At 40.4% G+C, this 24,023-nt stretch overlaps 1 protein-coding gene across 1 annotated transcript in view; it reads left to right on the forward strand.

Moving 5' to 3' along the window:
* rnd2 (Rho family GTPase 2) overlaps positions 1-21,065 on the forward strand; it is a 41,517-nt gene extending 20,452 nt beyond the window's left edge. The window contains exons 3-5 of the mRNA XM_012871967.3: positions 11,802-11,911; positions 16,303-16,437; positions 19,991-21,065. Coding sequence (XP_012727421.1) covers positions 11,802-11,911; positions 16,303-16,437; positions 19,991-20,260 — 515 coding nt within the window. The 3' untranslated portion in view covers positions 20,261-21,065. The remainder of the gene's footprint in view (positions 1-11,801; positions 11,912-16,302; positions 16,438-19,990) is intronic.
* The last annotated feature ends 2,958 nt before the right edge of the window (positions 21,066-24,023 follow it).

Here is a 24,023-nt window from a genome sequence, read left to right on the forward strand (position 1 = left end):
GAGGTTCTGTCAAGTTATTAGTGGTAATAGTTTTCTTACCAGTAATAGAAGGTTATCATATCACCAAAAACCTTGTTTCAAAAAATTAAATATATCCTGTAAGTGGTGTAAGGCTAAAACGCTGAGCAGATGTACGCTGCATCAGTTTGCCGTATCAGCTGATTGGACAAGTCAGGGGCTTGTGAGTTCTTGACTATTAATATAAGTTTCAGTTCAAGTTGTTTTAAATGATTAAAGTCAGCTAAAACAGATGGCCTACATCTGTCTAGCCTGTTTACTTCCACTACTCCAACGATTTATTTTCCTTCCAACAATTTCAGGTTGATGTGGCATCTTTCTGCTGCACGTAAACAGCCGGATACCGATAATTACTTCACTGAACCTCGTTTCAGAAAACCCAGCCCTGTTAAGGTCAGCGCTGAGGTGGACAAAAATGCATCTATGTGAGGGTTCATGGTGAAATCCACTGGTGACCAAGAAGGGCATGAAGTCTTTCACATTTGCCATCAGACATCTTGATGATTGCCAAGACTTTCGGAAAATATGTTCATTGACAAAAGACAAGAGCGGACATTTGAATGGTTTGCATCTCAGTACCTCTGGCATAAAACCAGCACTATACTTTTGAAAAACAGCATCATACCACTGACCAGAAAGACTTGGACTGATGTATTTCTTCCATCTGAAGATCCTGAATTAAAAAAAAATGTTCAGAGAAGATTCCTCCACAGCAATGTTAAATGTAGAGTGGACAATTTTTCTGGAAATGTCGGTAAGAAACGCCCAAGTCACTTTTTGAATAACTACACATGCTGAAGACCATCTTACCTGCTCTTCTGCTCCTCAGGGGGATCATGTGAAAGAACCCCCCAAATACGCTCTGGTCTTATTTCTTTCTATTGAAATCTCCTCTTCTTCTCATAAACTTGTAAGACAGTTTGCTTCTTGCAACTCTCAGCCATTCATGAGAGCAATGGAGCTACAACGAACGGCTGAAACTAAAGCTCACCGGATACACGAACACTAAAAGTGTGCGTGCAAACCCTGCAAGACGAGACTAGCATGGAACATAAACGAACATTGGCATTAGGTGAGCACGTCACAATGACTGCAATGTGGGACAACCAACAGATAACATGATCCCGCCAGAAATCAAACCCAAAAGAAGACTGTCAACTATACCTTTAAAGCTGCTGAAGGGAGTCTTGAGAAAACGGTGGACTTGGGCTTAATCCGAATACCCTGAATACCCATTATAATGCAATAAAGGTATTGGTCGCCATGATAAGTGCTGTCCGGATAGAGCAGTCAGTAAGGAAGGAGGTAGGAAAAGGAGCCTGTGTGCTCCCTTCTGTGGCTAGTTTTACCTAGGAACCCCGCAATGCCCCATACCAGCGCAAACAACTCTTTAGGTATCCCACAATCCTTTGGGTGATGATGTATCAGCACAGCCCCCTCATGGAAATCAACGAATATGTCCAGAAAGAAGAGATTGTGCTCTTTGTAGTTCATTTTCAGAAGGCTGTAGGCCTGGATTTGACTCGCATCATCCATGAGCGTTTCCTGTCACGTAATGTCGGAGTTAGAGGCTGTCCGAAATTAGCAGTCCGATGATCCTTTCCTTCCCACAATAGAGTTCTTACTGTTGATCCCATAAAAGGTCAAGGAACAGGAGCTAGGAGCTATTATTAAAGGTATTCGGATTGAGCCTTACCCTGACAATTTGAACAAGCACACATTACAAGTCGCTCCTCCATGCTTTCTGCTGTAAAGCAGCCCCCCCCCCCCTCCACAGCGGAGCCCGCCGCGCCGCTCCAATGTTTACCCGTCTTTGTTATCTGAGCAGGTGCCACTCCAGAAAGTGGCAGTTTTCCTGTAAAGCAGTTTGTTTCTTCCCCATTTCTCCACACAGCTGCAGCCCATCGCTGATCTTGAGCTTGAGCGATGCTAGCGCTGTGCGGGGGAGGGCTGTGAGCAGCGACAAGAGTGATTTACACTTCTAACTTCTTCCGACCAGGAGCAGCGTGTTTCTGCAAACGGCAGTAGGACCACCTGGGAGATGTATCTTTCACAAAAAAAAAAAAAACCTTTATACAAAAGTTAGCTACTGCAGATTTGAATGCTGATTGTCAGTTATTGGTCTTAATAATTGGTCTAAACTGTTATAGATCCAGTGAGGAACGGACCCTAGCAACAGTGGTACTAGAAGCCTTTTTACGGAAAAAACCTTTTGGAGTACAAAATTTAAACCCACTGCCTGGTTTGGTTTGCAGTGGACGCTATAGTTTCCAGTTTACTTTTATTTTTTATTCACTGTTTGATTATGTTTAAGCAACAAGACTAGATAGTTGTCCTATGCAGTCTTCTTTTTGGTGCAACCCTTACATTTTCCATAGTAATTCATTTAGATTTTATTTATATAGCGCCAATTCATGAAACATGTCATCTCAACACTGCAAAAACGGAACTAAAAATAAGTAAAATGTTCTTAAAATGAGTGTTTTTGTCCTAGATTTGAGCAGGTAAAACAGATGATCTGCCAATAGAATAAGATTTTTCCTCTTAAAATAGGAACAACTCATCTCCATCATCTTATTTCAAGTGCAGTAGATCTAATTATCTTATTTTAGGGGTCAAAATACTCATTCCATTGGCAGATAATCTGCCAAATGGACAAAAACACTAATTTTAAGAACATTTTACTTATTTTTAGACCCATTTTGCAGTGAAGGCACTTTCCAAAATCAAATTCAATCAGATTATACAGATCGGTTCAGATTATACAGATCGGTCAAAAAGTTTCCTCTCTAAGGAAACCCAGCAGGTGTTGATGGCTTTGCAGCAATCCCTCATACTGAGCATGCATGAAGCGACAATGATGGTAATGACGGTAGGGAACAAGATAGTCACTCTAACAGGGAGATTTTTGTATATCCTGTAAACTATTTCTGTTTTTATTTGGCCATATATGGTCTAAAAGAATTGGCAGGGCCTTTGGAAAAGAAAATAGCCCCCAGCATCACTGATCCCCCACCAAACTTAACGGTAGAAAAGATTTTTATACACAATCCTTCTTAGTTTCACACCAGAGACACGTGAAGTGGCCATTACCAAAAATACAAGTCTTTTTCCACCTGGAATGCCGATAGCAGTCAGTACTTTTTTTTTAAGCTTTTCCAGGGATAGCAATAATTGTTGAGGATTCTGAAAATAATTTCATAGAAAATACCTCAGAAAGTTGTACCTTCATTTACTTTATATAAATGCTAATGAAGGATCTGCCATCGCTTTAAAGAGGAAGGTGATTAAATAAGCCACCTGTCCAATTACTGTTTATCACGGGCAAACCTTATCCAATCTTCTTCACATGCCGGCTAGGAAATGTCATGCTCAAGGCAGTAGAGGAAGAGCAGAAATCAAATAATTTGTGGGGGGTGGGGGGGGGTTAATCTTAAATGTTAGTTAACAAGTAATTTTAAATCATAGTCTGACTGATTGCAGCAACCTTTCTCTCTCATAGAATTACACAGAATTGTAAAAATGCACGTTGCTGCAGGTCACTTACAAGCTTTGATACAGAGTTATTTGTTAGATGTTTTAGTGAAAATCAGTAAAAAGTAAAAATCTGTTTTTGAAAGATTGTAGAATGTTTAAAAGTCTACCAAAACCATTAGGCTTGGTCAGTTACTGTCTGTGTTTGTCTTTAATTCAATTTCATTTCACTTTTATCTGTGTCCCTTTGAAGCTCGCTCTTCTGATCTGATTTGCACTGGATTGTAAACGAAGCCGCTTTTCTTTGGACAAACAGCCAGGGCTTCTCCAAAGGGGCTCTCCTTATTCTACACGTTGAAGCCGAGCACACAAAATTGAAACTCAGTATAGTTAAACCAAAAATAAAATCAATCTTTATTTTCCTCAGCTGTTGTCTGGCATTGTCAGGCTAACCGAACAACAACAACAAAGCCGATAAGAACGGTTTTGTTTTTCATTTACAACCTGTAAAACAGAGGCAATTATTCACAGCTACCTGCTTTTCTAATTCAACTGCCTGCGAATGTTTGTAGCGCCGTAACAAACAACACCGACGTGTCCAAGGAATTAAGGTTGTGACAGTTCAGTCTGCAGCCTTTTCAGTTTCAAGCAGTTCGCGGGGGAATTAGCAGAGTAAAGCCAGACAATAAGGAGGCATATAGATCAACAGAAGATGTGTGTGACAAAGAAGCTGAGTGATCTTTGAAAGCAAAGCTCAGCATGAACCAGAGGCTGAGACAGACACCCAGATCAGACAACGCTGGATGAAATGCGTAGCTGCTACTCTGGTGGCATGAGTGTGTGTGTGTGATAATGAAAGAGACGCTGGAGTCGAGGGAAACCGAGGGCAGACACCCTTCCATCTCTTCTCCGCTGAGGCGTCTGGGAAGCGGGTGGTAACGGCGCCTCGTCTCTTACCTGTGCTGTCAGCGCAGAGCTGAGTTCTACTCTATAAACCTGCAACAGGACAACAGTCACGAGCATTAATGCAGCTCAGATCCATGAAAAGTGCTTGATGCCCTTCAAAGGCTGCACAGTCTACAAAGGGAAAAAAAAAGGGCTGCTTTGATCAGTATCGCTCATGGAAAGGCTGCAGACACGGAAGGTAAATGGACATTTAACCCTGTGTCAGTTCCTCTGCCTTGTCTGCATGCTAATGCTTTCTAAATCCCGAGACGTTCATAATCAGCAGCTCAGCCTTTTTGTACGTGTGTGAGCTACCATATAACCTGTATGTGAGACTGGAAGAGCAATAAAACACAGAAACGTCAGTCCTCGGCTCGGACCAACTGGGATGGCTTCATTACTGGCTCAATAATGGCTTGTTTTCTCTTGGCCGAGTTTATTTTTCTGCTTCAAGCTCTGTTTTTTTAAGACTGTGACAGTTTGTGTTTGCTTGTAAATATGAGCTATATATTCTATATAAATCAGTATGTAGGTATGAATATATTGACATAGATACACTACTGCTCAAACGTTTGGGGTCATCCAAGAATGTTCTGTTTTTTTCCAGGAAAACTCACATTTATTTAATCAAATGAATAGAAAATATAGTCAAGCGGTTGACAAAGTTATAAGTGCTTTGTATTTGAAGTGTTTTGTCCTTCAAACTTTCCTGACAACAAACAGTCCTCCATTTACAGCAATTATCATTATAATCAATTCATTTAACTTTAACACACTGAATAATTCTGGCCCCATTCATGCGACGATCTTCGCCGTTGCTGAAAGAACCATCATTCGACTCTTTCTTTGTTCCAGTTAGATTAACAGGCAGACACATTAAGCACAAAGTCTTTTGTTGGGGAACCTTGAGTTGTCATTTCAGTGCAACACAGCTCAGGTAATTCAAGTTCAATTGCAATTCTGTCCAGTTGTATTGCGGTTTCAGTTGAGTCAGATTATCACCAATTAAAGTTAACTCCCACTAGGGCATATTGATAAAATAGAAATCATATTGATTAATATCGATAATTAACAAACAATTCAAAACATATATTTTAGGTGCAGCCATGGCCATTTTATGCTGTTGCTTAGTGATCTATTTTTAGACGAAGAACACACTAACTCTGAAGTTCAACTCAACCAACTTTTTATCAAAACTGCAAGTTTAAAAAAAAAAAAAAAAAAAAAAGAAAGAAACTAGAACCTGTGCTATCTGAACTCTTTGAAGGGGGCGGAGCTTGGTGATACAGTGTTCCTGGGTCTGCGTTTGTGATTGGCTGGGAGGAAGTAATGACTGTTCTTCTATTGACATTTTTATCGATCCCTTTTTTTTCTAGGTTTATCGATCGATATGTTGTTCTTGAATTATCATCTCGCCCTAATTCCCACTACCAAGCAATTCAAATTCAGTCCAGTTACATTGTAGGGATAGTTCAGTCCAACTACAGCTACATTCGAGTTCAGTTCATTCGAGTTGTAGTGAAATTCTAACTCAATCCAGTTATTTTAAAGTTACAGTTTAGTTATCCCTCATCAAACAATTACAATATAGTGCAAACTATAGTGCAACTACAATTCGGTCTAGTTACTGCGCAATTTCAGCCTAGTCCAATTATAATGAAGTCCTAATTCAGTCCACTTATGCTACAGTCACAATTGACTCTGATTTTCATCCAATTAAAGTGCAGTCAGATTATAATGCAATTAAAACTCAGTCCCATTATAATGCAATAAAGGTAAAAATCACCATTAGAACAACGTTGTCTAGAAAACAGATTGGCATTTTCATCATAAATTCACATGTAAAGTTTAATATAGATTAAAAAAAATAAGCTGTTTGACAAATGAGTGAGGCTCCAAATCCTTGAAAAATACTGGTATTTTAATAATGTTGTGTTTTTGACAGACTAAAAGTGCATTAAATAGCCTGCATAGACAATTCCTCTTTCTAATTTAAAAGTGCAGATACAATTATGTAGATTACAATTTTCTGTTTTTGAAGAGCAATTATTTTAAATTGAAGTCAGTTTAAAGCTCATATCAACATAGACTGTTACTTTGTGACAAGCTGCAAACGGGTTTTGAAGGGTTTGCGCGGATAAAGGGACATATTTCCTGCCTAACTGCATGCGAGAGTAAATGTTCATTATATTAGATAACATGCACATGTGCATTTTATTTTTTTGCTCCATCATTCCAGGTGGGTTCTGTATCATTTCGAGGTGCGAGCTGACAATCTCTGTGCTTGCACTAAGGTCGGTGGCTTTTACACAAAACAATATTGTTTTCTTGGAGGATGTGGCGTTGTGAGAGAAAGTTTTGTTCAGCCCGTCTTTCACATAATGAAACACATACTGTTCTGTATCAAAGAAGGGCGCAGCGGGTCAAAGTAAATCCACCCCCTCTCAAAGGGTGTCTCTGCAGCGCCATGTGTTTATCCCTGTTTGAGCCGAAACTTTTATTGAGGAGGAAAGAAGCGCCACAGCGGTTCACAACGCAGGGTGGGATGTAGGCAATAAAAAAAGTCTTTCACTGCCTCCTAAAGAACAGACTCTCGTCACTTCTTCTTTCCGATCCTCCTCCAGTAACCAGCGCGCCGGAGTGCCACCAGAGCCCCGTCGCCTCTCTGCTTTTTTTCCTCCTCGCTTTCCTTTCAGCGCCTCACAATGAAACCATTTGCCTCCCTGCAGGTTGTTACCACACTCTACCAGCACAACTTGAAATGCTTCCCCTTAACTTTGAAGCTGGATTTTCAGAGAGATGCAGCAGATGGGAAAGAAGAAAAAAAAAAGTGGTCTGTAGCACAAGGATTTTTGAGACGTTCGGCAATTTTTTTTTTAGAGGTTCTCGATGGCCTAATGAGGATTAGACCATTAGTAGCGATTGTTTTTAGTGGTTGACTTTTTGGTTGTGAAGTGTAGGGAGGATGTAAACTACTCTGTGAGGGTACAGAGTAATGCAGGGAAACTGGCGAGGGCTTCGTAAGAGAGGCATGCTCACTCTGTCTTCCCAATCAAACGGCTCACTTGAGTTTTACTGTTATGTTTGTTTTATTGTCCGCTCCCATACAGCGACAATTCTCCCCGAGGAGCTTTTGAATGAGAAGTTAGAGAGATGTCATGTTGCAGACAGACTGTCCCCACGGGGGAGTCAATTTCTCAGGAGATAAAAAGCATAAATGAGGTCTTACCACAAACCCTCAAGCTTTATCACTTTATATTAATACTGCACTAAGTTTTAGTCCACCTCAGCATCTCATAAGGCATTTGGGTGACCTTTTGATGAAACCCGACCGATGGCTGATGTTTTCTGTCACCTCTCTGCAAATACACTGCAAAAAGGGAACTAAAAATAAGTAAAAAAATTCTTGAAATGAATGTATTTTTCCTTGATTTGAGCAGGTAGATAAGACTATTTGCCAATAGAATGAGATTTCTGCACTTAAAACAGGAACAATTCATCTCTAAAATAATATAATTAGACATCCTGCACTTGAAATAAGACGATGGAGATGAATTGTTCCTATTTTAAGTGCAAAAATCTTATTCCATTGGCAAATAGTCTTATTTACCTGCTCTAATCAAGGAAAATTACAATGATTTCAAGAAAATTTCACTTACTTTTAGTTCTGTTTTTGCAGTGTACTTCTGCGTTTCAACGCAGATTGAATTATAAATGCTTATCCCCGCAGAGAAATCTTCTCATTTCAAAAGATCGCTTACGTTAAATCAAGTGAATGAGCACTTTTTTTTTTTGTGGGATGTATTCTACTTGGCGCACCATGGCACGGTGTTCCCTCCTTGCCAGACATGATGGTTTTTAATAGTTCCTGAAAGGGTGTTTGCTCCTTCTTCGCCCTCCCGCCACATCCATCTCAACCTGACCCTGTCTCAAATCTAATTGACCTTTTGTTCCACCCCGCATTGAATGGACACAAACCAGCTCCAACCAAGACTTTTTTTTAATGTCATCTGCTGTACTGAGTCCAATGCTTTCATCCTTTCCTCTGCAGCGCCATTATGCTTGGTTATTTTTTTTCCCACTCCCTTTGCTCTGTTATTCATGTCCCTTGATTGTTATGGTGATTGGACTTTATTTGTGCCTCTTCAACCTGCTTCAAAAGCAGCGCTTTGCTCCTCTCCTGTCTCCCTGTGGACTTTTTTTTTTTTTAAATTGCTGATGTAGCCCTGCTGTCAATCTGGACAGAAATGAGCCCTGGATTGGTTTGGCTTGACAAGACTTGTTGGATGAATTACCTGCCAATCATTTTTTATTTTTTTTTTATCAAATTCATCCCAATGGACTCATTCCAGGGTCTGATTACATGCTGGTGTCAAACGAGAGTTGTTGTCTTAACTTGGCTTCGTCTCACATTTCCTCAACCTTCCCTGGATTCTGCTTTAACTCTGTGGCTGCTTCTCTCCCCAAATATAGTCAAATATCATTTTCTTTCCACCCCGAGGTGCTCAGTTCCTTCTCTTACCCAACTCTGACCTTAACAGAGGCCTGTGAGTGTGTGATACATATTAAAGACCAACCTGACCGGCCGCAGCACCTCATGTGTGACCGGCACCAATCAGGGCCCGCTGTCATACAATGTGAGGTTTGCTGACGGTTGGACTTTCTCGCGATTGGGTTCTTTTTTGGCTGCTGGTCTGCAGCCTCAGCAGTTACAGAACAGGGGCGATCTTGAGGTAATGAGATGAAGAGTGGGTTTCCTGATACCATCAGGAATAACACGTAACTTTACCAGGTAACATTTAGATTAACTAAATGTAAAAAACAGTGTCTGGATAGTGTTTGAAGGCACCTCTGAGAACATACGTGGTATTTGCATGCTTCGTTTGTGACGCCGTCTTTCAGGGGATTCTTAACTGGATTTAGTTAATTGAATGAATTTAAATACAGTTGAGACAATCTAAAGTATATACTTTTTTAAAACATTAAAAAGCAACAGCAAACCAAAAGTAGAAGTAGAAATAGATTTAAAACAGAAGGAAAAGCATTCACAACAAAAATAATAAAAAAAAGTTATTTAATAACAGACAAATGGCAAACAATTAAAATAAAATGTTGGAAATTATCATGTTTCTGCCTGGACTTAATATCCAATGAGCTTCCTGCATTTACGAGGAAGGTGGTAGGAATTTGACTTTGTAAAGTGCCTTGAGATGTTTCATGAATTGGTGCTATATAAATAAAATTGAATTGAATTGAATTGGTACCACAGACAAGGGGCAGCAGCTGAAAAGGCTCAGTCTTCTATGGTCTTGTGATGAGAAAGAGCTTCCCTGATTATTTGAGAGCTATTGGGGATTGATAATAATTTTAAAGTTCATTATTATTTGATAGGACAACCCATTTAGTACAGTTAACAAAGTTAAAACGAATTGTGAAACTGAAGTGGGAGTCATGCAAAGAGGTCAGGACTGGAGCAACGCGCTTGGGGGGTTTTAGTACCAGGAAGCCACCTTAAAAACAAGCTGCAAGTGTGACAGATGACACACAGAGAGAAAGTATTAAGGGTTGCAGTTGTTAAATAATGAAGGGATGAAAGACTATTTCTATGTCATGGGATCTTAGAAAGTTTCAGTCTTGCCTAGGTTTTTGGTTAGTAATAACAGTTTTTTATGTCTGTGCTGATCTTTTTAAATGCAGATCTGAATCTTCCAGTTTTTTTTACACAGGAATTTCACATGGAGTAGGATGGTCGTCTGTTGGTGAGGGTGCTAGCAGCTTGGTTTGGACTACCAATATTTAACTTCAGTTTTGTTGCTGTTTAGTTTAAGAACAATATTTTCGCATAGATGTTATTCCACTGAAACAGTATAAGAGAGACTGAAGAGAAGACTTTAATGTGAGGTAAAACTGAGTATCATCAACATAAAAATGAAAAGAGTTATTTTAAAGGTATAGTGGACGATCGTTTTCGGCTTCAAGTTCCGGAGGGGATCATCTTACCTATTGGTTGTCCCACATGCCAATTATATTGACTATCGACTTCAGCCATTCCTTGTAGCTAAATTGTTTAATGATCAGAACCATTTAAGAGGATTATAACCACAGGACTAAGTCTTAAAAAAATGTCTGACCATTTTTGGAGTTTCATATGTTTGTAGCCCCCTGATGGCATAGGGAGAGACGATTTCTGCATTGAACAGAAATTCTTATTTATTCCTTCAGTGGTTTTGCAACGGAGCACCCTTTGCATTGTTCTGCACAGAGAAGCACGTCACTGTGTGCAAGCAGGATAAATGATGAGGGGATGCAGCCCATGTGCAGCCATTGTCGTTGTGTCATTCCATCACTAACGAAAAGAACCCAGTGATGCTAAAAACAACGCCGTATTCCTTTTGAGCAAACTCCATTTGCCTCACGAGACAAAGGCATCCAGGTCTCGAAACAAGCCCTTTCCTGTGTCGTGTTAATCCATCAGCCTAAATAGCATTAGGAGATTAAATCTAGTAGTCAGGCTTTTCAACATACCAAAATGTGCAAATGTTTGATTTGATTTACTAATTTCCCCGCATTCCGAGGTGTGTAATTGGGACGTGTAGCAAATAACTGCCTCTCTGTGCCTTAAAGTGCAGCCGTGCACATCAAGCCCCTGTCAGCTCCTAATAGTGGCAGGAAGGGGAGCGCCTCCACAGCCGCAGCCGCATTCCTTCGATTGCGCAGATCTTTTTTTTTTTTACAAGTCTCCTAATGAGAGCTGGGCCGTGTAACTAAGAGGTCTGTGGCCGTACATGTGCCTTTAAATTTGATTAAGGTGCAAGAGTAAAACCAAGGAGTAGGGCAAATGCAAGTGTGCATTACACAGATTAAATAGGAAAAAAAATAGTAAGATTTAAACACAAACAGAAGCAATTGTTGCGGAAAGGGAGAAACTGATAAGCCATCTTAACAGTTGTGTTAAGATGAGTATAGGTCTCCAATCAGCCTTCTATAATTCACCTTTGTGTGTACAATTCTCTAAGCAGCCCTCCTCGTGTGACAAGGGTTGGGGGGGTGCAGCTGTGTGAAAAACCCAGGAGAAATCTGTACTCAAATATGCATGCATAACTGTGAAGATCAGGACTCATTTGCATCTGCAGAGTGTGGTTGAGCTGCAGCATGTGTGAGCGTGGGGCACTGAGCCTGCTTCAGTGTGTTTTGTGTGGATTGATAACCTTTAGATCACCTCTCTGGGGTTTTCTGATTGACAGGTGGAGCCATTTGGCTGCGACGGAAAAAACCCTTGTTGGCTTAAATCTGGCTAAAAAACAAATGCTCACTTTTTTAAGCGATGCCATGACCTTATACCACGTGTTCATGTGTGTCCACAGGTTCCTCTTATTATGACAACGTAAGACCTCTGGCGTACCCCGATTCAGACGCTGTTCTCATCTGTTTCGACATCAGCCGACCAGAAACGCTGGACAGCGTCATTAAAAAGGTCAGTGTTATTATTTCTATTCTCAAAAACGCTGTACATCAGCGGTTACTATGCGCTTATAGGGTAAGACCATCCAGAAAACGAGCCTGATCAGCATCTCATAATGACGGATTCCTGTGCCAGCAGCTTTTCATGCCCCAACAGTTGATCAGACGGGAGGTTGCGGCCTCCTGTTCCTTTCTTTCATCAAAATGTCCGCGGATACTTGACCTGCATCGCTGTAAGAAATACAAGGTCAGCGTGAAGAATGAGAGGGGAGGCTTTGCTGCTGGGTGGCTTCAAGAAATATATCTGAAATGCAAATTAGTCAACCGCATCCAATGTGCCGTTTCAGAGCCCGCTTCTACAAATGAGGCTTTCAGCGTGTTAAAACTTATGTTTTGGTAAACAGTTGTCTGCCCCATTCAGGCCAAATGTCAAAAAGTCATTCCAGCTGGTGTAATAGTACGGTGGAGTTGTCCATTGTGGTTTGGGAAATGTTTTTACAGCCAGCGAACCACAAATAGTGAAAAATGTGAGGTATTTAAATGCCTAACCCGATGGGTTTTTTTTTTTTGCATGCAAGTGTATCACGTAAACCAGACCTCTGCTCTTTACTAGCTTCGCATCTTGAATCCATGTGTGCGTACCTGCCTTTGAATTACACGCCTTGCAGGCTGAAGACTGTTCCCACGGCTCCTCTGTTGACGTGTTTAGTGGTCTGTGGGGAGCTGGTAAAATCCCCTTTGGAGTTTTTTTTGCAGGTCTAACCCAAGACGGCGTATCTTGGTGGCCTCTGTCAACGACGGGGAGCAATTGCCTTCATCTCGTTTTAGCTTTTTCCCAGGAATTACTTCACGGGGGGGGGGAGGCTGCCGTGACCCCTGCCCCCCCCCCCTCATTGTCATCCTGGCAATCACTGGAACTCAGGGGCCGCATGGAAAACCTGTTGCGCAAGCCGCGTCCTAAATTACACTCTTGACCCGCAGAAGCAAGGAGGTCTGCGAGGTCGCTAGATGACAGCTGGGGGAGGAGAGAGGGTTAAACAATCAAAGCTTTTGACTAGGGCACATCGACAGAATGGGGAGCGGCTCAGAAGGTTAAAGGTGGCGCTAAGCGTGAAGGATGAACGGACGCCGTGACATTTTGCACGCGGCTGGCGATAAAACTCTGGGCTCTCTTGTATTTGCGTTGTAGGGAAGAGAGACAGTGTTGGTTCAGCTGTATTTCAGAGTGACATTTAGTCTTGGAGTGCGTTTAGAGGGAAGCCACCTAAACCTTTTTTTTTTTTCCTGAGAAGAACCTGAAATAGATCTGTTGACAGTGAACGCATGAGGATTGCGTAATGTTCTTCAGGTAGAGTGGAAATTTGAGCTGGCACCAGATGGTTGAACACATGGTTCAGCGTAAGACTGAACATTGCACCGATTTCAACAAACAGCTCTTACTTGCAGATATTACAAACATCGAATGCAGCCTCCCAGTGTATACATAGCCTCCATAACAGATGACCAATAAATTGTTTTCTCCAGAAGAATGTTTTGTTTTTGACCTCAAATATGATTATGGTGGTGATTAGGCAAGACGATTAAAAATTTTTTTTTTCACAATAAGCATCCGTCAGAGTGATTATGCAACGTTTGCGCTTCTACAAAGTGTATTACTTACTATGATAAATGTAGAAACATTTAAGACGAGGCATAAAAGAACCAAAAAAAAAAAAACTGAATGATCCATCTCACATTATTATTAGCAAACTTCACTGCTGTTTATAACGGCAACTAAAACATAACAAAACATTTGTCACCATTGGTGATTTACTTGGTTTGCTTTATAGTCTTTTTATTTAATGACCATAATCTGAAGGGGGGGGGGGGGGATAAAAATCTGGACTGTATGGGGATAACTTCAGAGTTGAAAACAATCAGCGAACCTCCCTGCAGTTCCCATTAATAATAATAATAATAAAGTAAACAGAAAGGCTAAAACTGAATTTTCTGGGGCCAATGAACCCAAATCACCAAGACACTAAGACTGTTTTGTTAAGTGTTTATTTATCTCTAGTTCTACCGTCCACAACATTATTGTCTATAACATATTTTGCAGATGTTGGGCAGGACTAGCATTTTTTATTTTGATGGAGTTAGCTTCTTCGGCAGCCATCAAATGGAGATTAAATATTATAAAATCTAAAGTAACAAGTTCTTTGATGGGCCTAGATGTTTCCTTTTGTAGTTTCGTTTCTTGCAGATATTTTATGTAATTGGTTCTGAGGGCATTGACTCTGAACAAACAACCAAGCCTACCTGTCATCAACTATACAGCATCTGTCCTTGAAGACGTGCCTGGAAGAGAGACAAACTGAGAATAACCCTCACTAAGGCAATGAATTAGATGTAATGATTTCCAATGCTTTATAAAAATCCATACGCATCTCAATTTTAACATGATAAATTATTCAAATGATCACTAATTGATCTGTAACATCGTTTTTTTTTTTTGGATAAAAGTGAATGCAAATGTGTGTCATCACAAATATTAAAATTTCTAATTGAGGTTTTAACAAAGTTGTGCATTACCTGATATTCTGTATTAGAGATGCATTGACCAGAGTTTTGATACTATTTTCAAACTCTGGATCCAATAAAGCTTTGGCTTGCAAATATCCATTCCTAGTTATTTTTTAGAACAGTAAGAAGACACAACTGGATTCAATTTATTTTTTTGTTTTTTTTCAGAAGAAGAAGCAAAGCAAGTCACGTGTGTGATATAAAGCTGTGATTGCAAAAAAATAGTTTAACTTTTTTAGAATAAGTTCTTATATTAGCGATTAGCTCAGGTAGCACAGTCAGATTTATTTAAAATAGACATCTTTTTTTTGTGTCTTTTTCCCTAGAGAATATAGACACTTACCTTAATTTGGGAATTTCCAAAAGGCCCCTATCAATTCGAAATGCAGCGTGTTTCATGACGAAAAAAGGCTTAAAGCTCCGCGGGTTAAAACGGGACAACTTTGCTGCACTTTGTTCAGCCTGCCAGTTAGCTGCTGACAGTATTGCTCTCTCTCGCTCTCACGCAGCTTGCATGAACCACAAACAAGTCTTGACATGCCGTAAAACATGCAGTTTTTATTTTTTTATTTTTAGATATCTAATTGATACTGAAAAACAACAACATTGAGTCTTAGAAGTTTTAGAGTAAGGTTGCTTAAAAAAGCTGGATGTGAGTTTTGCCAAACAGCAATTAACTGTACTTGATTAGTCGGTAAGTATGTATTTTCAAAATCAAATCTATATTACTAAATTCAATCATGAGAACTATGTCCCTACTCCAGAATCAGCAATTATTTGCATTAAAATCTCAAATTTGTTAAAGTAAAGTTTTGTGGAGTTGTTATTAGCAGTTAAAATGTTAAAACACTCAGAGACTCTATTTGGTTACAATTCCTATTTCACCTGAGGTTTGCGCTATTTGCTAGTCCGAGTGGAGCTGGTTGCAAAGCAGATTTCTGCTATTATAGAGTAACTGCGCCCTCAAACACATTTTGAATAAGACCATTGTAGTTCATCCAAATATTTAGAGACCCCTTTTAAAACTGTAATTTTTAAATTAGACATTAATTCTTTCTGAAGACTGTATTGGTCTCTCAGCAAAAACACTCCAATCTTATAGAAACTTGGAAGGTGAGATTTTGTAAGAGAAACTATCAGATGCAAAGTATTGCAGTGTAAAAATCAACTGCTATAAATTTCCAAACTGATCACGCTAAGCCCCCTTTAACAGTGGTAAGATACTGACAACTCCGCAGTATCCCACTTTTAAAAAATCCAGTGTTCCCTCGAATTGATAAAGACTTATTGACTTCTGATTCTACCATTCTGTGTTAACTATTATTCCCTAAATAAATCATAGACTATTGCTGCTACTAGATTTTTGCCCTTTCATACATATTTTCATAATAATCTGTTTATGTTTGTGGATTGTTGGAAGAAATTAGAAGACATTATTGTTGAAAATTATACAAGTGACCATAAATAACACCTTTTTATAACAAGTAGATACTGTATCTCCAAGAACATAAATACCTTGGGAATGTGTAAACCTTTCGTGTATGTGAAATAAAAATAAAAGTTTGTTTTGTTTAAAATCCCCCAAATCCCAACAGAAATGAATCCATTTACCTGGTTAACTGCAGAAACCGAACATTCAGAGTTGTATGCAAAGCCTTGCACAACTAAACCATTCTCATTACACTGTAACTCCTCTGTATGACAAAAAAAAGCTTAATTAATGCAGCAATAATCTCCCTCTGGGAGCCAGAAGTTTCAACAGTACCTCTGCTCAGCTTTTTGTCTTTGTTTTGTGTGTTTGGTGATGAAATAGCAGTTTTCCCCCCCTTTGTGTTTCTACAGTGGCAAGGAGAGACACAAGAGTTTTGTCCCAACGCCAAAGTGGTGCTAGTGGGCTGTAAGCTTGACATGAGGACAGACGTCAACACCCTGAGGGAACTCTCCAAGCAGCGGCTAATCCCTGTCACTCACGAGCAGGTAGGAATAAACTGGAGATGGATATCTGAGATGAAAAGGAGGGTTGGGATAAATACAGAGATAGTGTTTCCTCAAAGACAGCTTCCAGAGAGTCCTTGGAAGAAAGGCGTGTTGAAACGGCAACAAATGCAGCAGGAAATTCAGCAGGGTTATACATTCTGCCTCAAAAACTATAGAAAGGTGTTATACGACATCAGATTAGTGTAATATACATTGAAGATGCTCGGCTTTGGTCCACCGAGATGTAGTTCGCTGCTCCTCGTTTTATAGGCTGCAGGACAGCAAGCGGCGAGTGGAGTTTACGTGTCAGATAATCATGCAGATTTAGGGATTTTTAAAAATGCAGAATGAATGGAAAACGGACATTGATAAACGGCCGAGTCCTTTTATCGCGTGCAGCCATGACCTCTAAGCCAAGGACGCGGGGGAGAAGTGGACAGGAGGGTGATGATAAACTGTAAATTCGGGGACTTTTAATCAGCTCTCGTTGTGCTCATGTTGCTGGTTTTTTTTTGTTTTTTTTTGGGGGGTGTGGTGGTTGTGCAAAGCAACACAACACGATAGAACAAAGATAATGCAGATACATAGAATAGAAGATCCTGATGCAACCTTGCATTAAACAGTTGTTTTGCTCCCTTTTGGTTTTAATTTAGTTTCAAGGCAGCTGTGTTTGAAGATACCTCCCCCAAAAAAAGCAGAACCTAACAGCAGTTACCAGAGCTGCGCGCACAAACATGTTGGCGCTTTAATCCAATAGGTTGTGTCCTTATCCTGTTGTTGATCTCAAATTGATTTAGAGTAGAGCTGAAGAGTCGCCAACGAGAGTGACCACTAGGTGAACTCCAGATATTTCCACTCTTATCTGCCTTAAAGTTTCGATCAGCTGCACCCCCCTCCCTCCCCCCTCCACCTGCCCCAGGTTAATCTAAAAGCACTGTTCCACCTGATGGCGGCTTCATTGCTCATTACATGTACCTGAGAGCACGCTCTGTGATAGAAATCAAACCACGTCAGCCTGGGATGTAAAAGCTGTTTGGAGAGCATGCGGCTTTAAGCTCCGTCCTGCGTGTTACAACCTCCACATGCGAATTAAAAGCTGCTCATGAGACAAAAGAGATCAGCCCACCCTGAAGTGCATCGCTGAGTGGGGCCGAGGGATTTTAAAATTAAATTTGCTTCACTCAATCTTAAGCCAACAATTTGCAGTCTTAATTGTCTGTGTATATTGTTACATTACTCAGGGGTAATCTTCAGAGCTAGGTGAGTTCTGTTTGAGTTTAGTCGCTTAGAGCGGCTTCACAGATGAAATCAATTGCTGTCATTCTTTGTAAACCATAGACTGAGTTTACAACATCTGTGTTGTACATCTGGCGGATAAAGGGCCTTTATTTATCTCTGGATTGTTGACATTCTGTGATTTAGACTCTTTTTCTGAAAGGTACACATAGCATTCTGCTCTATACATATGATTTAAACTGCCACAGTATTTGCTGTAGAGCAACCAGACATTTCCCTTAAGTGTTAAAGTGAACTTGGCTCAATGTTGAAAGGTTTTAAACCCTTTTCAGTTCAGTCTCAGCATCAACCAAAGAAGAGTGAGGCCCAGAGTCAGTCTGGAGAATAATCCCATCAATCCATGCATCCATCTGATCATTTCTCCGTCCGTCCAACAACATGTCCATTTTTCTGTCTGTCCATTCATCCCTTTAGCAATTGTGTTTTCTGTCTATTACTCCCTTTGTATTTCCCACTTCTATTTTTGTCTGTTCGTTTGTCCCTCTATCAGTGTGTCTGTCTGTCCATCCCTTTGTCCACACATCAGTTTTTCCATGCATCCATCCATGCATCCATCCATTCATCCATCCAATGGTTTTAACAAGTTCCAGATTTAATACATTTTTATTTTTTAAATATTATTGATCTATAGTAATGTTTTCTATTTTATGTTTTTCTATTTAGGTATAAGTCTAAGAATTTGGGAAATTTGGGAATTTGGGAAACAGAAATTTGATGTGAAAAATTTGAAGGAATCCCATTCCTTTGAGAAATCTAAGACCTGACACAGGTCCCAAGGGATTTGAGCACCGACTTTACTGTAAATTCAGCTCTTAAGAAATTCCTTAATGGTCATAAAATCCTTTTCACTCTCTGTCAAAATATTTTCTTTTTCTTTTTCTGTTTTTTTTATTTAAACAATTACACCAAAATGTGTTTTTGGATCTGGCTGCAAATGCCTGATGTGATGTGGTGTTGAATTGAATGATTAAATTCAATTCAATGCAATTTTATTTATATAACACTAATTCACAGTACATGTCATCCCAAGGCACGTTCCAAAGTCAAATTCAATCTAATACAGTAATAAAGTGAACAGTGGTCTGCATTATCCATGGCTTTGCAGCAATCCCTCATACTAAGCATGCATGAAGCAACAGTGGAAAGAAAAACTCCCCTTTAACGGGAAGAAAAAACCTCCAGCAGAACCAGAACCAGACTCAGTGTGAACGGTCATCTGTCTCGACCCACTGGGGGTTAGAGAAGACAGAGCAGAGACACAAAAGCACTAAAGCTCACATTGATCCAGGAATCCTTTCTATGTTATATGGTAATAACAGATGATCTGCCTCCCCTGGATGATGTCACAGCTAACAGAATGCCAGACCAGGTGTACCTACTATGAAGAAAAAGTTAAAAGCTGAAATAACAACAAACAATACAAAATTGGAGAACAGTGGGAGAACTCAGCAGAGTGATAAAAACAGACGCTGATGTCCTCCAGCAGCCTAAGCCTATAGCAGCATAACTATAGAGGTAGCTCAGGGTAACATGAGCCACTCTACCAATAAGCTTTATCAAAAAGGAAAGTTTTAAATGGGTTCTTTGCTAAATTGTCTGTTATGAACAGGCACGCTTGTCCATCCATGAGTATTTATATAATTTTTATAGAACAGAGTTAGTGACTTGCAAAATATTCGGAAACAACCAAGCACTGAACATGGAAATGCTGTCAATGTTGAAAGAAAACAAACTTTGAAAGACCTTCAGAAGAAAAGACGAACTATTGAGCAAAACTACTTTTTAAAGGGTAACTCAACCCCAGATCCTTTTTTTTTTTTTTTTGATAATAATCTGTATACATGAGTATCTTTTAGGGATGTCCATATATACTAATCATTATTTGGGCAATTTACTGCACATTTGTAGAAATCGTGATTTTTGTGTCCGTCAGTATGGCGCCCTCCTCAGGTTCAATGAGTGTCTTGCATTGAATTTTGAGTCAGTGTTGCTATTGGCTCAAACTTTTGTGATGTCACCCAGAATATCTGTAGGTTTGCTGCTGTGTGGTATGTAACCGGCTCTGTCTCGTTTGCCTTCGTAGCGAGTTGGAGTTTGCATAATTCTCGGCCCAGCGTATCATTTGTACAAGTTTGCTTGCATCAAAAATCATTTAGAAGAATCAGAAAGCAGAATTATACATATAAAAGCTCTCCTCAAATGTTAAGTTAAAATCTACCTCTCACTTAACTTAATCTCTTCTCTTTCCATGTTCCAGGGAAGCGCGATAGCCCGACAGATGGGGGCAGTGGCCTATGTTGAGTGCACCTCCAAGGTTTCTGAGAACAGCGTCCGCGACGTGTTCCACATCACCACCCTGGCCTCAGTGCGGCCGCCGCACAAGCCGCAGCTAAAACGCAGCAGTTCACGCAGAGGCCTGAAGAGGGTGTCGCAGCTCCCCTTGCCACCCCTGACAGGTCGGACTGAGCAAACGGACCAAGCCCCGGCCATCCGGAAGGACCGGGCCAAGAGCTGTATACTAATGTAGAGTCCCAGCCTCCGTCATATGCAGTATATATGTAAATACACAAAAAAGAAATATACAAAAGAGAATCTATTTATTATTTGATGGTTGTTTTTTTTGTGCATTTTCAATTTTTTGCACTGTAGATGAGGGAGGAAAGAAAAACCCTGCTCCGTGAAAACAAATGCTTTGGATTTTATTTCCCCCCCTCTTCCCCCCCTTTTTTTTTGCTGCGTGTGTGCATATTTTAGAAGCTGTTTATTTCTTTGTTTTGTTTTGAAGCCATGGCAAATTGGACTAACCCTGTGGAAATGCGGGCGCTGCGATAGTGGAAGAGCCGTCTCGTCTGAGGGAATTAAAGTGAAATTAATTTCCTGAGAAGGACGGCGGAGCGGCGACCGGAGAGTGGCCATGTGAGGGGAGCCGTGTTTGTTCAGGATATCTGCGAATGAAACTTGTTGTTTTCACGGACGGTGTTGCTTGGCAGAGGTGTGCCGCCTGGAGTCACTTCCTGTCGCCATGTTTACGAGGACAACAAACAGAGCAGACGTTTATGCTGGAAGTGGACTCTGGTATCTGGGTGAATGATGACGGTCTGTTAAGGTCTGGAAGTGGAATGAGACTGAAATGTTGTTAATGTTGTGTGTCTGAGCACTATCACCAAAAGTGCATTCTAGGAAAAAAAAAAAATATAGGATTCTCTTTTTTCAATTTAACACAGTTTTTCTCATCTGCTCCAGTTGTGCCAGTTTGATTCACTGAAATGAATGCTGTTAACACAATTTGACAGCTGCTTCTTTGTGCAAAAATAAAATGGTTGAAAACGGGAGCTCTTTTGTTTTAGTTTTCTGATTAAATGTTCTACGTTTTGTCACATGCAAATGTTTCAGATAATAAATACAAAAAGCAGGTTTTAAATAATGATTTAATTAATTAAAGAAAATAATATCCAAACCAGTCTGGCCATATGTGAAAAAGTAATTGTCCCCTATAACTGGATTTGGTGATAATAACTGCCCTCAACCTGGCAGGTATTTACATCACTGGAAGGATTTTGGCCCACTTTTCTTTGCAGAATTTTTTTTTAGATGTATTGGTGGATTTTTGAGCATGACAATCTTTTTAAGGTCATACTTAAAGGAGCTATAAGTGAGAAATCATTGTCATTTCTCACCTGGGATGGAAGTAACACTCCCTATAAACAATCGGTCGTCTCCATCAACAATGTCGCCTTAGTCACGTTTTTCTCCTGTCAAGCCTAGAGGTACGATTGGGAACTACTTTGGTTCAGAGTGTAGCCCGTGTTTACTTCCTGGTTCCTGAGCCAATCGTATGAGAGTTTCCAGGGTTCCCAACACAGAGTTCAGCATTTGGTATTTTATCTTGGCAAAAAAGCAGCAGCCTGCTAACATGGAGGACCAGAAATAGAGCATAATACAACATCATATACCTGTCCTGTGAAAGTAAAGATTCACAACAACAACACACCGTTTAAAAACGGCATATTAAATTGTTGTGATTGGCAAGCTGTTGTACTGATTTGAGCCACAAGTTGTCTGTAATACTTGTAGCACCTTTAATTCTGGACTTTGACTAGAGCTGTCATGGTTCCATTTTAAAAACTGCAGACAATCATGTTGCCATCACCATGGTTGACTGATAGCATAAGTCAACCAATGGTCCATAAAATATTTTCTGCCAGTCTTTTGAGCTCATAAAAGTGTTATTTTTGTAAATACCAGATGGACCTTTGTGTACTTTTTCATCAATAGTGGTTTTAGTCTTAGGACCTTCTCATTGACGCCATTGTACACTAATCTGTCTTCATTTCGAAAGATGAAACTGTCCTTAATTTAGGCAATTGACACCCACAGTACTTTAGATGTTGTTCTTGCTTCTTTGTTTTTGTGCTGTTAGAGCAATTTTGTTCAGCTGGCCACTCCTGGGAAGGTTCATGACTGTCCTGTGTTTTCTTTATTTGGATTTGTTTCTCTCCTGTTCTTTAGATTTGGGTGTAGTGTGAGTCTTCCAGCCTACTTCATATCATTAGACAGGTTCAGTTTAAGTGGTTCATTGACTCTATAGGTCTGGGAGGCCTTGGCACGGCTAGTGAAATTACAGTTATCTCTTGATCTCTTGAATACGCCATTTTGAATCTTCCCAGCTTATTTTGGTCGATTAAGAAAATCAGTTAGACAACTTGAAACTGTCAAGCGTGACTAAAAATAAAATATATAAAAAAACAATGAAAGCTCTGTAGGGCAAACGCTATTTTTATTAGCAAGGACCATGCCACAGAGGTACGAGTTTAAAGATTTATTAAAGGAGGGGATTGAAGGGTTGAATGATTCTGGAAGTGAGGTAATCTGAGAAGATGGTTCGGCAGGCATGGGAGAATGAGACTCAGCGTAGGGGTGCAGTCTTCTAAATAGGGATTCCTGTGCCTGCTTGGGATCCCCCCAGATGGAACCTGCAATGTGGAATGAGGAAGTAGGGATGAGGATGAAGGGTTGAGGGTAAGGGAGAGTGGGGTCGAAGGAATGTAACAGACTGAGAGGGATGAGTGAGCTGGGTATAACGTAGGCTGCTTGGTAATTAGAGGTGTGGTTGAGGCATGGCCCTGCTCCCGAAACTAAGTTAACATATTAACTTCCCTGTTGTCACTGCTGTCATGTTCCCTGTCCCACATGCAGGATCACACACACACACACACACGACTCAGTACGAAAAAGGGAAAAGATGCTTGTGAACAATGATGCAATGATAAATGTGCACAACTCAGGGGGATGTATGCATGGTTCAGCGACGTTCTGAGGAAGAGAGAAGTTAGATGGAACGAGGGATAATAATGAGAATGAATCTTTCAACAACTGAGGTGAATTAGAATGGCATAATGCTCCAGAGTTCATGGAAATGGCAATCCTGGCGGTGGGATGTAGATGTAGACGTCGCTACTAGGATTTGTGTTCCAGGAGGGATTCTGACAAGTGCAGATCAGAAGGAGACTTGAGATCCAGACAGTAGTCGAACAAAGTGTTTTAGAGAGTGAGCAGCCTGATGATGGCTGGAGAAAACGGAGCTGCAGTGGAAGACTTTGGAGCGTATGAATTTCCCGGAGAAGTCTGTCATGGTAAGGTTAGCTGGGAGGATTCGGGGTTGGTATGGAAACCAACAAAGGCTTCAACCTGGGAGGCACAGAGAACATGAGGAGCTAGCTGAACAAAGGTAAACAAATACACTAAACTTCCTCAGAGGAGCCAGAATGGGCTTGACTCAGCAGCCACAGACCAGCAGTAAGCTATCAAAACCCTCCAGCAGAGATCCCATGTTCAGGGAAAGATCTCAGACATACACCAAAATTCACACCCACACACCAGGGTCATGACGGCTGCATTTATAACCAAACTTCTCATCATACCCAGATGATCAAGAAAACTTATCTCTTCTGTCTAGATTTTAAAATTCCTCTTCTCTTGCTGTTCATGTTATGCATTAAACCCAATACCGACTCTCCTGTTTCCACTCAAGTGAAATTATTCTCTCATGGTAATTTTTACACTTTACATTCTGTGCAGCTGACAGGAGTTAAATTGATCTGTTTAAAATGACTGAGTACACACTTTGTCTGAGACCTGTTATCTTTTCCTGACAACAATTTTACCTTTAGGCTGAATCTTAAATATGCGAGTAATTTCTCTCTCTAAAATGTTGAACCTCAATCCGGGGACTTCGAGCAAGATAGCGGAACCTTTTATCGGCAGGCGCTGTATGCACACTGATAGAAATC

This window comes from Fundulus heteroclitus, chromosome 16 (assembly GCF_011125445.2).
Source record: "Fundulus heteroclitus isolate FHET01 chromosome 16, MU-UCD_Fhet_4.1, whole genome shotgun sequence".
In the NCBI taxonomy this organism is placed as follows: Eukaryota; Metazoa; Chordata; class Actinopteri; order Cyprinodontiformes; family Fundulidae; genus Fundulus; species Fundulus heteroclitus.